Below are 14,850 nucleotides of genomic sequence, written 5' to 3'. Positions count from 1 at the left end.
AAAGAAGCTCGTAGATTACTAAAACTCTCTTACGACCATTACTCTGAATCATTTGATAATATAAATTTAACTATAATATTGCACTAGAATGCACAGTTGGTGCGAGCTGGGCAAAGCAGGGTAGGTTCGATTCTCGCACAGAACCCTCTTTATGTGCTCCACAAATTTTATTGTTGTTTCATTTCTGGGTGTTATGTGTATGTGAACTTGTATGTTTGTAAACGCACCCTCGACACAGGAGAAAATCCAACGAGAAGGTAATGTGGGGGAACGTTTTTTTGTACTTAACCTTAAAGCGATTGTAACAGTCACTGGTGGCTCACAAATAAACATTGTTGTTTATTCAACAATTCCTTCTAAGTCTGTATTCCAATGTGGTGTCTCATGTAAATTACTATTTAAGTAATAAGTTTGCTACCACCAGGAAAGCATCAGTAGATCTTGTAAATTGTACTTAAAGCACTTAAGGCTTATCACTGGTGGCGCACAACAATTCAAAATTTTAAAAGAATTTATTCTACAAACTGGAGTGCAACGTGTCGCATGTTCGATTCCCGCACGGAACAACTCTTTGTGTGATCCACAGAATGTTGTTTCGGGTCTGGGTGTCATATGTCTTTTACGCGACGCTTTTTAAAAAGGAAAAAAAGAACTAGTCTTGGTTCAATATAATTCACTCCTAAGTCTGATAAGAAGCCTAATATACGATCGTACATAAAACTTAAGTAAATATAATACCATAATATTATGTGTGTGCAGGTGATAGCAGTGCTGGGCGCGCTACAAGCCGGGTCCCGCGGCACGCAGGCGTGCATCGACGCCGCCGCCACCATCGCCGCCATCATCGGGGACCTCGACACCACCATACTCTTCGCCAGCGCTGGTACAGCTACCATCATGCTATACTACAGCCTTTAGAATCTATGTCTAGAACCTATCTTTGTAGCATAGCTACTTATTCTATTTATTTTAAAAAAGTTCAGCTTCATCTGTTGACTTCAAGTTTGATTTTCGGAGCAACGATATTATTCGATTTTGGTTACTTTAATCGACCTCAAAAATGGAGATTCTCTGTTTGACCTATATGTATGTTTATCTACGATTATCTCGAGATTGACTGTACCGATTTTGATGCGGTTTTTAGTTAAGTGTTCGTTACACTTAGAATATTAACTAAATTCTTAAAAATATGATTAAAATCTTTTTTGTTAAACGTATAGCTATAAGCTAAAGGTCGACTGTAACAATACCACCAACAATGTGCTCTTGTAACTCCTCTAGTATGACCATGTGACTATGGACGACGCTGATTGCTTACCATCAGATCCCTGTTTATCCTAACTTATCTAATTTTCCTTCTCTCACAGGTACTCTCCACTCAGAGAAAGAATCAGACACGTTCTCCGACCACCGGGAGAATATCCTGAAGACTGCGAAGACTTTGGTGGAAGACACCAAGACCCTCGTCGGAGGAGCAGCCGGTACCCAGGAACAACTGGCCACTGCTGCGCAGAGTTCTGTCAGTACTATAGGTGAGTGGATTCTCTACTTTTTGTTAGGGGAGAAATTATTAAGTGTTTCCTTTCATTTTGGGCGAGACGAGAGGGAGTGTCAGACTCGTTACTGACTAAACATCACCCCGTTCCGTTACTCCTGCTTTTCGACCCAGACCTACGGTAATTTGTTAAGTCCTCTGCGGCTCCGTATCGGGCATCAGCCCTACTGGCCACCATCTGTGATGGTCTGATGGCTCTTTGAGTACGGGTCAGATTCAATTCTAAATATTCCAGTTCTTTATAAATGATGTTTCCTGCTTTGCCATTAGTCATAGTCATAGTGATTTATTCATTAATAAACAATTCTTTGCATCTAAATTTACTCGTGCCGTTGCTGTATTTGAAGTGTCAAGGGTTTACGTAAAAGTTACAATGAATACTAAAGATACATTTATTGGTATCAGTCATGTTATTCGCTGTAACTTTCGTCTAACATTCACTCGCCAAGATTTAAATCAATCAAGAACCAAAACTAACCATGAAATCTCCCTCCCAGTGCAACTATGTGAGGTAGTGAAGCTAGGCGCGATGTCGCTGGGCAGCCGCAACCCGGAGCCCCAGGTGCTGCTGCTGAACGCGGCGCGGGACGTGGCCGGAGCCCTGCGGGACCTGGCCGCCGCCACCACGGCCGCCTCGGGCAAACACGTCGCGCACCCCGACATGCATCGCCTCAAGCACGCTGCCAAGGTATGTTGGACACTACGATGCTACTGCATAGACGGGACACTATTTTATGTATTACTATAGTTACTACTCTGTACTACACTACTTTACATTCACGACACTCAACTATGCTATTTTAAACTCACGACACTATACTATTGTAAGCTAAAAACACTTTGACTTCTTTACACTTACGACTTGTTCAGTACTCACAAGTATATATTAGATTTCATTGTTATCGAGGTATTATGTACTCAAAAACACTCAATCTTCTAATTAAACGAAATCACTATTTAATTTTAAAAGAAATAATGACTCAAATATATTATGACATCTTACAGCTTATCAAAAAATATGTCATAAATTCTTTTAGTCTTCTTAAAAAATCTAGTCTATTATCTTATTTATACTACTCACTACATACTACTTTAACTGACGACACTACACTTTACTACACCTTACACTCACATATCACTTATTTCCTCTACACTTATATATAACTGTACATAATCTACTATTACTACATTATTTATTATATAATCGCTTTAAGTAGTACCTAGCTTTGTACATATAAAAGTAATAGAATTTTTAAGTTTAAAACTATGTTCAAATGTTTTAAACCAAGTTTTGGCCTAAATGCAGGGAAACAGATTCAATACTTTGCAAAACATGAAGATTTGTTTCCTACTGCTTTTCAAAATTAATAACTATTTTGGTTTTTTTAACTTAACTATTACATAAAGTAGAATCAATTTAGTTTTCGAGCCATTTATTGAAAATGTCTTGCAATATTATACTTGAATATAATAATTAAAAACGTGTACACAGTGTTTTTTTTATATACAAACTTAATTTATGAAATGTTTTCAAATAACTATTTATTACATCTTGATTTTGTTGCGTATTAAGTACCAAGTTTCATTAAAAACACTAAAGTAATTCTTATGTATTGAGAGTTGTAAGTTTGTATGCAAAATCACACTTAGTAAGCGCTCTTAATTAAATAAATAATCAAATAAAATTTTAACCTAAAACGGTGTAGTAGCCAATCAAGTAAAATGTTAACTTCAATTACTGAAATGGTGTAGTAGCTATTCAAGAATATTGCAAGACATTTTCCACTATAAAAAAAAGAAGAAGGTATTCAAAAAAACATCCATAAATAACATTTGTGTTGTCCTTGTGCCTGTCTGTCAATATTGGACTGAGCTGGTGTGTTTCTCTAGCGACTGTCTGACGCGACGCGCCGCTGGAGCCTCCCCCTCAAAGCCACCACCATCCCCCGCCCCAACCGCCGCTCCACCATACTCCGACTCGACTATAACTCCGCAGACTCCGAAACTGACATATTCCAATCAGACCAGGAAGATGAGCTGGTCAAACTCTTGGACTACTCCAGCCAGGATGATGACGTCTCCCCCACTATATTCCATGATAATTGTGAGGAAATCATCACGTATATTGAGAATAAGATGGCTATACCACCCGTCAGGAGCCTTAAGAATGATGACCTGAATGAAAGATACAACCTTGCTGCTAAAAACAGCCTCCTAGACATGGATTGGCGAGTACTCAAATATGGGGAAAATATACTACTAGGGGAAGTAAAAAAACTAGTCGATATGGTCCATGATTTAGGGGACAGAGAAGAAAATAAAAGAAAGGTAGATAAGATCCAGAGAATGAAAGCTAACAATGATTTGGACACAGAAATGAAAAGATTATCCGCAGTTATAGAAAACTTGGACACGATAGAAATCAATGTCACGACAGAAGTCAAAATTGAGACGGTACCTAACAAGAAGCCTAAACTAGACGATGTTAAGCTCACTAGTCCAGTCTTCAAAGTCAAGAAAGTCAGACCAGTCAGTTTGGATGTCCAGACTCCTTCTCCAGAAGCCACAGAGGCTGCCAAAGAGCTACTAAGTCCTGAGGAGAAGCAGAAAGATGAGAGCATGGAGATCGTGGTCAAACCTGATGTTAAGACCAGGGACACAACAGACGTAAGCACCATGACCAGAAAAGTCAAAATGGAATTCTGGAAAATGTTCAAAGATGACACTGAATGGTGGAAAGCTTTAGCCAAGAGGAATCTGGAGAAAATGGAGGAAACCAGGCGAGAACTGGAGAGGTTCAGTGGACATGAGCTCGTATTGGGTGAATTCCAAACTCAACTGGACAGGTTTGAGAAAGAGAAGCATACACTACAAGACTTTATCGAAGAAGTTGACAAATCCAAAGCCGTCAACCAAGATCTTGAGTACAACAAGAAATACGAAGACATGGTGCTCAAACTAATAGAGTTTGCGAAAAAGGACTTTATTTACAAAGGCTTTGATCCTTTAATCGAACAACTTAAAGCTCTATCCAACATCAAAATCGATAGAAAGAAAAAGGTAGACATACAAGAGATACTGAACATATACTCGCAAATAGACACGAGTAAATACACGTATGAAGAACTCTGTCTACTAGAGAGATACTACAAAGAGATTATAAGGAAATACAAAAAAGACTTCAGAGATAAAGAAAACATTATACCGGAGAACAGACAAAACGTACACACGACAAACAGCTTACATAGAAACATTAACATTAATAAAACTGTAATATACAACACGGATACTATGAAAAGCACGCGATCGAATCCGGAGAAGAACCGGCATTCAATAGAAATCATGGACCTAACTAGAACTTATCCAATGCAGTACTACGCCAACAACTGGTGGACTATCTACGAAGATGTTCTCAAAAGCAGGGAACAACAATTCGGCTCTATAGACAATTGGTGGCAGGTCTATGAAAGAATCCTTAATAAAACAGAGACTAAAGAAGATTTGGAGAGATTCCAGTCTTTAATGAGAAGCCAGTCTCGCTCCAGACCCAGTTCTCGCATGGAGGAGCAGCTGAGAATGCTGGATGAGATCAGGAATGATAGGTTTAAGGAGACCGAAGATGTGACCAGAAAGGATGATGAATCGGTTAGAAAACAGAATGTTCTAAGTCTAACCGTCGCACGCCGCATGGTGTGGTCCTTAGCTTAGGTCTGTTGTCTACTTCGCGTCAATTGACGGATGCATGCAACCTGCAAATGACGAGACGAGACGGCCTACTGACAAATGTAGTCAAGCTTGGAAACAAAACTGTACCCTTAGTATGAGTTTGCTTTAAGTTTAAAGCGATCAAAACGAGAGCGCTTTCGATTCTCTGATTGGCTGGTTGGAATAAACCAACCAATCAGAGCACCGATACTTTAAACGTAAAGCAAACTCGTACTAAAGGTACAATTGTAGGCCGCCTATTGTCATTTGCAGGTTGTCTGCATTCGTCAAATGACGCGTAGTGGACTGTAGGCCTTATATCATCGATGTCGTGGCGGTCGGTAGCACTTGAGTATTTGCACGCTGTTCTAAAAGCTTTTTATTGTCTGTCTATCGGTTTGTGGGGATCATACTCAGATAGGTCATGTTTCATCGGACGTTTCGCTTAGCAGCTGAATGTTGATAAACGATTTTATTCCAAAATCTCTGGATTGATTCGAGTTATTCACAGAAAGACAAAAATAAATACATCCTTTTTAAAAGGCTGGCAACGCACCTGTGACTCCTCTGGTGTTGCAGGTGTCCATGAGCGGCGCTGATGGCTTACCATCAGGTGACTCGTCTGCTCATTTGCCACCTATTTCATATTCAAAGATTTTGGACTAAGATCGTTTATTGATTTCGCCCGTAAAGTCTACTTATGGAAAGATTTCCGTGAATATTTCAGCTAAGAACGTTCCTAACTTCATTTTTGTGTCAAGAGTTGTCGAAATTTCTAAGGACGTCAAACTTACGATGGAGATGAGAGACCGACCGCCACACCAACTAACTCGCTTCACCATCATCGTCACGTATACGAAATGTGTTTAGTTTTGTACTCTGTGTGGCATGGAATAAGGTGTCTACTTGCTTGTACAGGCAGCTCGTTTAGATACCCTAAGTTTTATTATTACATTTTGAACTTTATCACTAAATGTGTAAGGTTGAAAGTTGATTGAAGATATTAGGGTGGCTTGTAATGCTCGGTGTAGTAAATTCTGACACCTTGGAGATAGTTTAGACGTTTTAAAATGTACATAAATAGTTGTCGTTCACTTATTGTTGTGTAGGAGATTTCTTAAATATTGTATTCAAAGTTTAGCTTTAACTTTAGCATGAGATAAAGTAATTTAGTTCTAAAATGATTGCAAATTAATTATTATGTTATCGGCTTACTCACGTAACTATTTGACGAGGAACTCGACTAGTTTCAAGCTATACTAGAAGCTCATATTCATGAGCAGCATTCCGCGACACACGACGCGGCGACTGTCGCGCTGTTAAGCTCAGTATGAGCTTCTAGCATGGCTTGAAACTAGTCGAGTTCCTCGTCAAACAGTTACGTGAGTAAGCCGATAACATAATAATTAATTTAGTATGTCTCACGAAAATTATGATTGCCAATGTTACTATTCCACAATGATTGTATTTTCCAGGTTTTATTATAGGTATAAACTTTACAAGAATGTGCTAAACACATTTCCTTAAGCCACATAGTCATGATGTTCATTTCATGCCGTTCCAAGGAGGACTTGCTTCTCATCAATGTGTTAACCAAACCAAAAGCTTTCATACATCAGCCACACAGCTATCAGTCCGATATTGACATACAAATATGCTACAGGGGTACAGGTAATGGCGAAACGATGCGATATTTACAAAAGAATCAAAAAAATATTGAAAAATATTTGTAAATCTTGCTTCGTTAATGGTTAAACAACGCCATACCGACACCTCTCATTATTTTTTTTACTATTATTATTTATTAAATTATGTATGTATATTTTTTGAGTTATTTTTTTTATATTTTTATGGTGTTTTTTTGAAAGCTTATGGGTTCCCGCTACGCATGGCGCTTTTGTCGTTTCACTTGGGTTTTCTCATTTTGTTTTTTATTTCGTACTCAAAACCTAATTCTTAGTTGGCAACCCAAAGCTTTAAATTCATGTTTTTAGATTAATTCTTTATGGTAACATTCGTTGTTTTTTTAATATTCCTAATTTTATTGTTACTTGATTTGTAGTGGTGATTTTCTGATGATGTTTTTTGATAATATAAATGTTGAACCAAATCAACTGCTTTAAAATTATTACAGTATAGAATGACGCAGAATTTCAAATATTTTCATGAGTTTACGCTACAACAGGGGAAAGAAAGACTTCCTCGTGTAATATTTAGATATAATATAACTATTTCCGAAAAGTATTATAGAAACAGGATAATGCTTCTCAGTAATTCTGTCATACAAACAACAGCCCTATAGCGTTGGGTTTACAACACCCACATGAAAAGCCGCCGAGACAAATACATTAAATATTCACGTTTCCAAACATGATCAGAAAATCACCACTCTATAATCACCAGTGTATCACCATCTGACCTGATATCGTGTGTAGGTGATGGTGACGAACGTGACGTCACTGCTGAAGACCGTGAAGGCTGTGGAGGATGAGCATACAAGAGGCACCAGGGCGCTGGAGTCCACCATCGAAGCCATCTCGCAGGAGATTGAGGTTTGTACACAAGTGAACTATGATACACATATCAATAGTATAGGATGTTGATATGATGCTTTAAAGAAAATGGCCATTGCTGACCAAAGGCATCTTCTCGCACAGAGAAGGTTTTGCGGTAACGATGGAGTTTCTTGCTCGTTCTTCTCCATTCGAAGCAACACTTTGGAACGAGCGCCTAGCTTCACTGACAGACAGACTGTCGGACAATTCAATTTGACGTTTCAAAAGTGCCTTATTTAGGATTAATTGAAATAAATGCTTTGACTTTGACTTTGAGCATTCATCACCACGCTTCACGTGGAACTGCCATGTTTTCGGCTCAACAGAAGGGTTACCCTGGCTTCACAGAACCTCGGCGTGATACTACGCTTGTGTGCAACAATGTGTATGAGATCAGAGGCCCAATCTCACTCCCCTCTCCCCTAAATGTTGAGCATTTCTGTGTCAAAATTTTAGTTGAATTAGAATTGTGTAATAGAACATAATAAAGCTCCTGAACTTTAAAAAATTAGAACTTTAAGAATGCATTTTTTTAAAGGTCAAAAATCAAATCATTTATTTCAATTCGACCTACAAAAGGCACTTTTGAACGTCAAACAAAATAAACATTGGCAATGCCGGCCTTATCCCCTTGTTCCAAAGTCCCAAAGTTACTTATTCCGTTCAAACATCTTGTTGTAAACATAAACAATCCCATTTCTAAATTGCTATGTAAAAATCCAGGCTAAGAATCACGAGAACTAATCGAGAAAAGCTCTACTAGTTTCAAGTCACAATGGGACCTTTATTATTACATATTACCGTGATTGAGTTATTATTGTAAACTGTATGAACTTCTTAATTTATCTAGAATCATTGAGGTCTATATTCAACAAGTAGAACCTCTCGTATATAACTTAATTATGTACCGATTTATAAAAAAAAACTTACCCCTACCTCCCTCCACAGGTGCTAATGTCATCAACGCCGCCCAAGTCCACGGCGACTCCCGAGGAGTTGATCCGCTGCACGCGGCAGATGACGGTGGCCACGGCGCGCGCCGTCGCCGCCGGGAACGCCAACAAGCAGGACCAGCTCACCGCCGCCGCCAACCTGGGCAGGAAGACCGTGGTCGATCTACTCGTGGTCTGCAAGGTAATGTACCCAGGCTTATATTAATGATAGTACAATATTGTATGTTTGTTACTGTTTTATGCAAAAAATACTGGATGATTGGTGGAGTGGTCGTAGTTGCGACTGTCGGACAAGGGGTCTCGGGTTCGATTCCCGTGTCGGGCAAAATGCTATTGGGCTTTTCTTCGTTTTTCAAATACATGTCAGTAGTAGCACGGAACCTAGAATTGTGTCCAGTATTAGGTAATAGGCTCAATATACATAGGACTCATAATACAAATGGTGAAAAGTGGGTGTACATTGTGTATCTGCACCTCTGCCTCTGTCGAGGATAAAAAGCGAGATCTTGCAATTATTGGATAGTTTTGGATGAAATTTGGTACCGAGATAGAAGGATTGTAAGTTAGGAGCTTTTTATTTAAACTATTTGTGACAAAAGTTCACCGGCTTATATGACAGTGGTGAAACCAGTCGCTTAATCATAACTTCTTTAACCCACCAGGGCGCAGCGCACGCAGCAGAGACCCCGGAACTGCGCACCCGTACACTAGAGGCGGGTCGTGCGGCGGCGGCGGCGTACCGCGCGCTGCTGGGCGGCGTGCTGGCGGCGGCGGGCGGCGACGCGGGCGCCCGCCACTCGCTGCCCGACCTGTCGCGGCACGTCGCGCATACCACCGCCGATATCATCGCCACTGCTGAACTGCTCAAAGGTACACCACTTGCATTGTATAGCTTGTACTGGTCGTAGTAAATGATAAATGATAAAAGATATTTATTTTGCAAATACATAGGTTACAAAATAACAGTTTTACACGTCAATCTCTTAAATAACTAAATGAGGCCGGTAGTATCCTGGTATGAAGTATATGATCGTTTAAGACCACCGACATCATCGCTACTACTTAAAGGTTACTGCTTAGACTGTATAGGTTGTACTAGTCATAGTATCTTGGTATGAAGTATATGATCGGTTTAGACCATGGAAAATCATTGTTGATATCACAGAAATATATCCCGATCAGGAATTGATCTATGTAATGAAGGAATGATTCATAGACAACTGATAGAAAGCATTTAACATAACTGCTATAAACATCTGAATTACATCTATTAATGTAAAAGTATTACTTTTGACTTCGAAGATTTCTCAGTAGTAGCACGGAGTCTGGAATTGTGTTCAGTATATGTCAATAGGCTCACCCCCTGTTACATGGGACTTATAACACAAATGGTGAAAAGTATATCTACATTGTACAGTGGCATTACAAGCCGCAATGTGCACCTCTGCCTACTCTTTCAAGGATAAAAGACATAACAATGCTATTATTTCCCTTACCCCCTAGGTTCAGACTGGGTAGACCCGGACGACCCGACAGTAATAGCAGAGAACGAACTGCTGGGTGCCGCGGCCTCCATCGACGCAGCCGCCAAGAAACTCGAGTCTCTACGTCCTAGGAAGAGCGTCAAAGTACAGGTTGGTTCTACACCATCATCGCTGGCTGAAGCTAGTAATACATATGTGTATCCATATAATTCTGATACATTGATATAAACATTTCACTGCACGGTTGACGCGGTGGCTGGGCAACTGGCTGCTGCGCAACGGGTAGCGGGTTCGATTCCCGCACGGAGCAACTCTTTGTGTAATCCACAAATTGTTGTTTCGTGTCTGGGTGTGATGTGTATGTAAACTTATATGTTTGTAAACGCACCCACGATACGGAAGAAAATTCTACTATGGGGCAACGTTTTTTATTTTCAAAAAAAAAATCTTCTGATTTGTTTTGTTGCGGGATCCAAGACGGTCATTTAACATATAACAACATAATTCTGGTACATTGATAGGAAGTACAATTTGCAAAAAATGCATTTCGACGGTTAAAAGGAAATAGGGTATAAGCGACAAAAAATTAAATGTTCAGGAGAGCCGTTTAAACTCGTCGGTCGTCGAAAATACTAGGAAAATGTTTTTTTTTTTTTGCTAGGGTATAAACGCCAAAAATGTCGGTGAATTCGAAAGAGCGGAAAATTTTACGTAGGATAGCATAATAAACTCATTTTTGACCAAAATGTCGCTTATATCCTATTTCCTTTTACCCGTCGATTTATACCATAACCTTCCTAAAAATGTAATATCAAAATGCATAATCATTGTAAATATAAAACACATTACTTATCTCTCTCTCTCTCTCTATTTCTATCTCTGTCTACTTTACTCTCCACTAACGCCATCTACCGAGCGACACCACAAACTAACACAGAAGAAACAAGAAGAGCCCACCGCAAGAAGCATACCGCGTGTCGATGAGATATGTTTGATATTCTTGGTTGTATCTTTGCATCACCCAGGAATCAAACATATTACACATCGATGCCGGTACTTACTACTGAACGTCGTGCAAGAAGATGCAAGAAGAAATTTGTTTTGGAATCTTGTATTTATGCTGTTATTATATCTTCTCTTCTTCTTTATATGTTGTGTATGTTATTGGCTAAAATGTGTGTAAAAACGTTGTGGTATGATTATTTTAAAAACTATTAACAACTTTAAAAAATATTAATTAGGTAAACAAATCTATAAAATTGCATTGAAAATGTCCTCACCCTTGGCGCAAAAATATTCAATTGTTATTTGAGTTTGAAATCGCCAACCCGCTTTGAGCAAGCGTGGTGACTGGTGATTAATGCCCATTCATGGTGAATGGAGTTCCAATTTAATATATTTGACTCAGAAGAGAATTAATAAAAACCACATTTTAGCTAATAACAAAATTATTATACTATTCTGTTTGTGTTTTCATTTTCTCTTCTATTCTTACATAATTAGTCTGTCAATACTCTGTCTAATTACTCTATAATATCTATGTACTTGCATTATATAACATACAATCAGATCCAATACATATTATGTCGCTAACCATTTGTAAAAAATTGTTTATTTTACAGTATTTCAAGTATCTAATAACATATTAATTATTGAAAATAATATTCACTTATTTCTAGATCTACACCTAATTTGTATGGAATATCAAAATGTTCATTTAGTATTGTAAAAAACACAATAATTTCTTACCTACACAACAAATATCTTAATTAATGTACCTTTAATCACTTATCCGACGTAATATAACTCTGACGGTGGCGCCCCCTTGTCGCAGGAGGCGGACGAGAGCCTGAACTTCGACGAGATGATCCTGGAGGCTGCCAAGTCCATCATCACCGCCACGTCCGCGCTCGTACGCGCTGCCTCGGCCGCGCAGAGGGAACTTATTGACCAGGTATATATAAGTTATTTACTTAAACTATTTATATGAGTCACAAACATGGCAATAACCATTATACAAACGACTTGAATTTGAACGTATGTAGTAACAGATTAACTATTCGCATAACTATTATTATTTATTTGGTATTATTTTGACTAGTACTCTCAGATTTGCGGGCATTTCGTAGTAAATGCTATGATACTCCCTAGAAAGGAACCTCACATTGCATTTGATATAAATTTAAACAACGCAATGATTATTTATTACATTAAAGTATGCATCTTCGTTCATGTACAGACGTAAAATTCGTCCTAAACTTACTAGACTAAACTTTTAACCAAAAAATACCTTAAATATAGATTCGAGTCTTCACTTTATAACCATTTTACATATGTTTCTCCCCAGGGCAAGGTAGCGCGTCGCCCCACCTCATCGTCGGACGACGGCCAGTGGTCCGAAGGTCTGATCAGCGCAGCCAGGCTGGTGGCTGCCGCAGCGCACTCCTTGGTGGAGGCTGCGAATGCACTGGTGCAGGGAGCCGGCTCGGAGGAGAGGCTCATATCTAGCGCCAGGCAGGTCGCCTCCTCCACTGCTCAGCTGTTGGTGGCTTGTAAGGTAAGAACATACAAAGATTGGCATCTTCATCATATTAGGGTAGGCTGAAACTACAGAGCTGATGGTGTTGTTTGAAATCTTGGTTAAAGAGACATGGTGAAGTTAAAGAGACATGGTTCTTACATAGCTGTTTAGATTCCATCGTTTTATACTTATAACTACATATTTAAAAAAATATTTAAGTACTCTTTGGCTGAGTAACCGACAAGCGTGTAACGTGCTGAGCTTGGCTTATATTACTTTTTTGTACCACAACGCTAGCGCACACTGTCACTCCGTTTACCGTGGCATATAAACACTTGTAACACTTGGGCTAATACATGCGCCATGCCGACCCTTACTTACTCCCTTCTTGAAGAACTCCATATTGTAGCGTTCTAGGAAAACCTTGGCACTTTGGACAAAAGTTTCCATTACTAGTTTAAAAGGTCAGACTTTTAAATGTTTACTGCCTAACTTCCGTACGTCTAAAAAACATTCGTGGCTGTATCTGTTACATATATACGTATATCTATTGTCTAGTATTAAAGCCACTAAAGTGTTACATACTTCATTGATCAAAATGTAATATCTTCTATGTTACGTACAGGTGAAAGCCGACCCCTCATCGGAGTCGACCCGTCGCCTGCAGGCGGCCGGCGCGGAGGTGATCCGGTCAACCGACAACCTGGTCCGCGCCGCCCGGGACGCCATCCACACGGAGGACGAGCGCAGCCTCGTGCTCAATAGGCGCATGGTCGGAGGCATCGCGCAGGAGATTGATGCCAGGTAACTAGTTCTATCAAAAAATATTAATTATATGTCTATCAATGGTAAGGCCCAAGAGCTTTACCTGGTCCACTAAGTTTAGCCTGGTGCCCGACATGTAAAGGTCTGGAGGGCTAAAAGCGAGCTTTCTTGTCAGCAGCATCGCGTTAGTTTTGCTTGCCCCGAATTTAAGCTTGTTACTAGCCCCCCAGGCCGTTACTATTTCCAAGGCATTGTTTACAGACTGCTCCAAGACGCTTATTAATTATATGTCAAGTTACTCAGCGTAATAGCTAGACAACTCTTTGTGTGATTCACAAATTGTTGTTTCTGGTCTGTGTGTTATGTGCATGTACTTGTATGTTTGTAAACGCACTTATCAAGTCCAATATTGGGAGAAACATATGTTTATTGTAAAATATTCTACATTAAATATTAGTATTTACAAAATTCTTTCTCCTCCTCCCGGAATCCAAGTGTCGCCAAGCGGTACGTTTGTAAGAAAGATTACGCACGTCTATTTTATTCCACGAACTGTTTATTTATTTATTTGTTTACTCTTCATGCACATAAATGTGTACAAGGTGGGCTTAATGCCGCAGGCATTTTCTGCCAGCCAAACCTAACGGTTATTACACATACAATTTTACTTCTCATACAAAGCAATGTTTGAACTTTGTGCACCTCAAATTGTATAAATATGGTCTTAATACCACAGATATTATTTTTATACAAACATTTTAGACGGTTTTACATCGCTTGCCGTGTTTGTTTGTTTGGATCTTTAGTAACTAAAATTTAACCACCTTCCTGTCGAAAGATCGATCTGATATTTGGTACACACTCTTAATGTTGGTGACCATACGTATGTAATGTAATGTATGTAAGCCCATTAAAACCGTTTAACATATATTTTTTATGTATAAATGAACCAGTTCAATTCAGCAGTCCTGATAAAATGCGGTTGCTAACTCAAGAATCTTTTTAATACACTTTAAACCTTATTCTTTTATTATTAAAATGTCGGCAGAAATTAACCAGCAATCTTCATCCACTGGATATCACAGAGTCTTTAACAGAAACTCATAATGAGAAAAAATCTAACTCAGTACCGTTAGTACGAGTCTACTTTACGTTCAAAGATAAATTGATTGGTGTATTCGAGCCGGCCAATGCGCCGAACGCGCTCACGTTTCGATTACTTTGAACCTAAAGCAAACACATACTAAGGGTACGGGAGATAGTTTTTATTTCTAGAGATCGCTTACTAATTTCTGCCTTTAATTTGAACGAT

General features: G+C 39.1%; 1 protein-coding gene across 1 annotated transcript in view; it reads left to right on the top strand.

Moving 5' to 3' along the window:
• LOC118280010 (talin-1) overlaps positions 1-14,850 on the top strand; it is a 132,644-nt gene that overhangs the window by 106,049 nt on the left and 11,745 nt on the right. The window contains exons 49-59 of the mRNA XM_050702782.1: positions 760-883; positions 1,368-1,532; positions 2,053-2,243; positions 3,446-5,200; positions 7,696-7,812; positions 8,764-8,949; positions 9,431-9,638; positions 10,272-10,402; positions 12,087-12,206; positions 12,600-12,809; positions 13,399-13,577. Of these exons, the coding sequence (XP_050558739.1) occupies positions 760-883; positions 1,368-1,532; positions 2,053-2,243; positions 3,446-5,200; positions 7,696-7,812; positions 8,764-8,949; positions 9,431-9,638; positions 10,272-10,402; positions 12,087-12,206; positions 12,600-12,809; positions 13,399-13,577 (3,386 nt within the window). The remainder of the gene's footprint in view (positions 1-759; positions 884-1,367; positions 1,533-2,052; positions 2,244-3,445; positions 5,201-7,695; positions 7,813-8,763; positions 8,950-9,430; positions 9,639-10,271; positions 10,403-12,086; positions 12,207-12,599; positions 12,810-13,398; positions 13,578-14,850) is intronic.

Source organism: Spodoptera frugiperda, chromosome 22 (assembly GCF_023101765.2).
Source record: "Spodoptera frugiperda isolate SF20-4 chromosome 22, AGI-APGP_CSIRO_Sfru_2.0, whole genome shotgun sequence".
Classification (NCBI taxonomy): domain Eukaryota; kingdom Metazoa; phylum Arthropoda; class Insecta; order Lepidoptera; family Noctuidae; genus Spodoptera; species Spodoptera frugiperda.
Note: the sequence above shows the minus strand (reverse complement) of the source record. Positions and strands in the feature narration are given on the sequence as shown.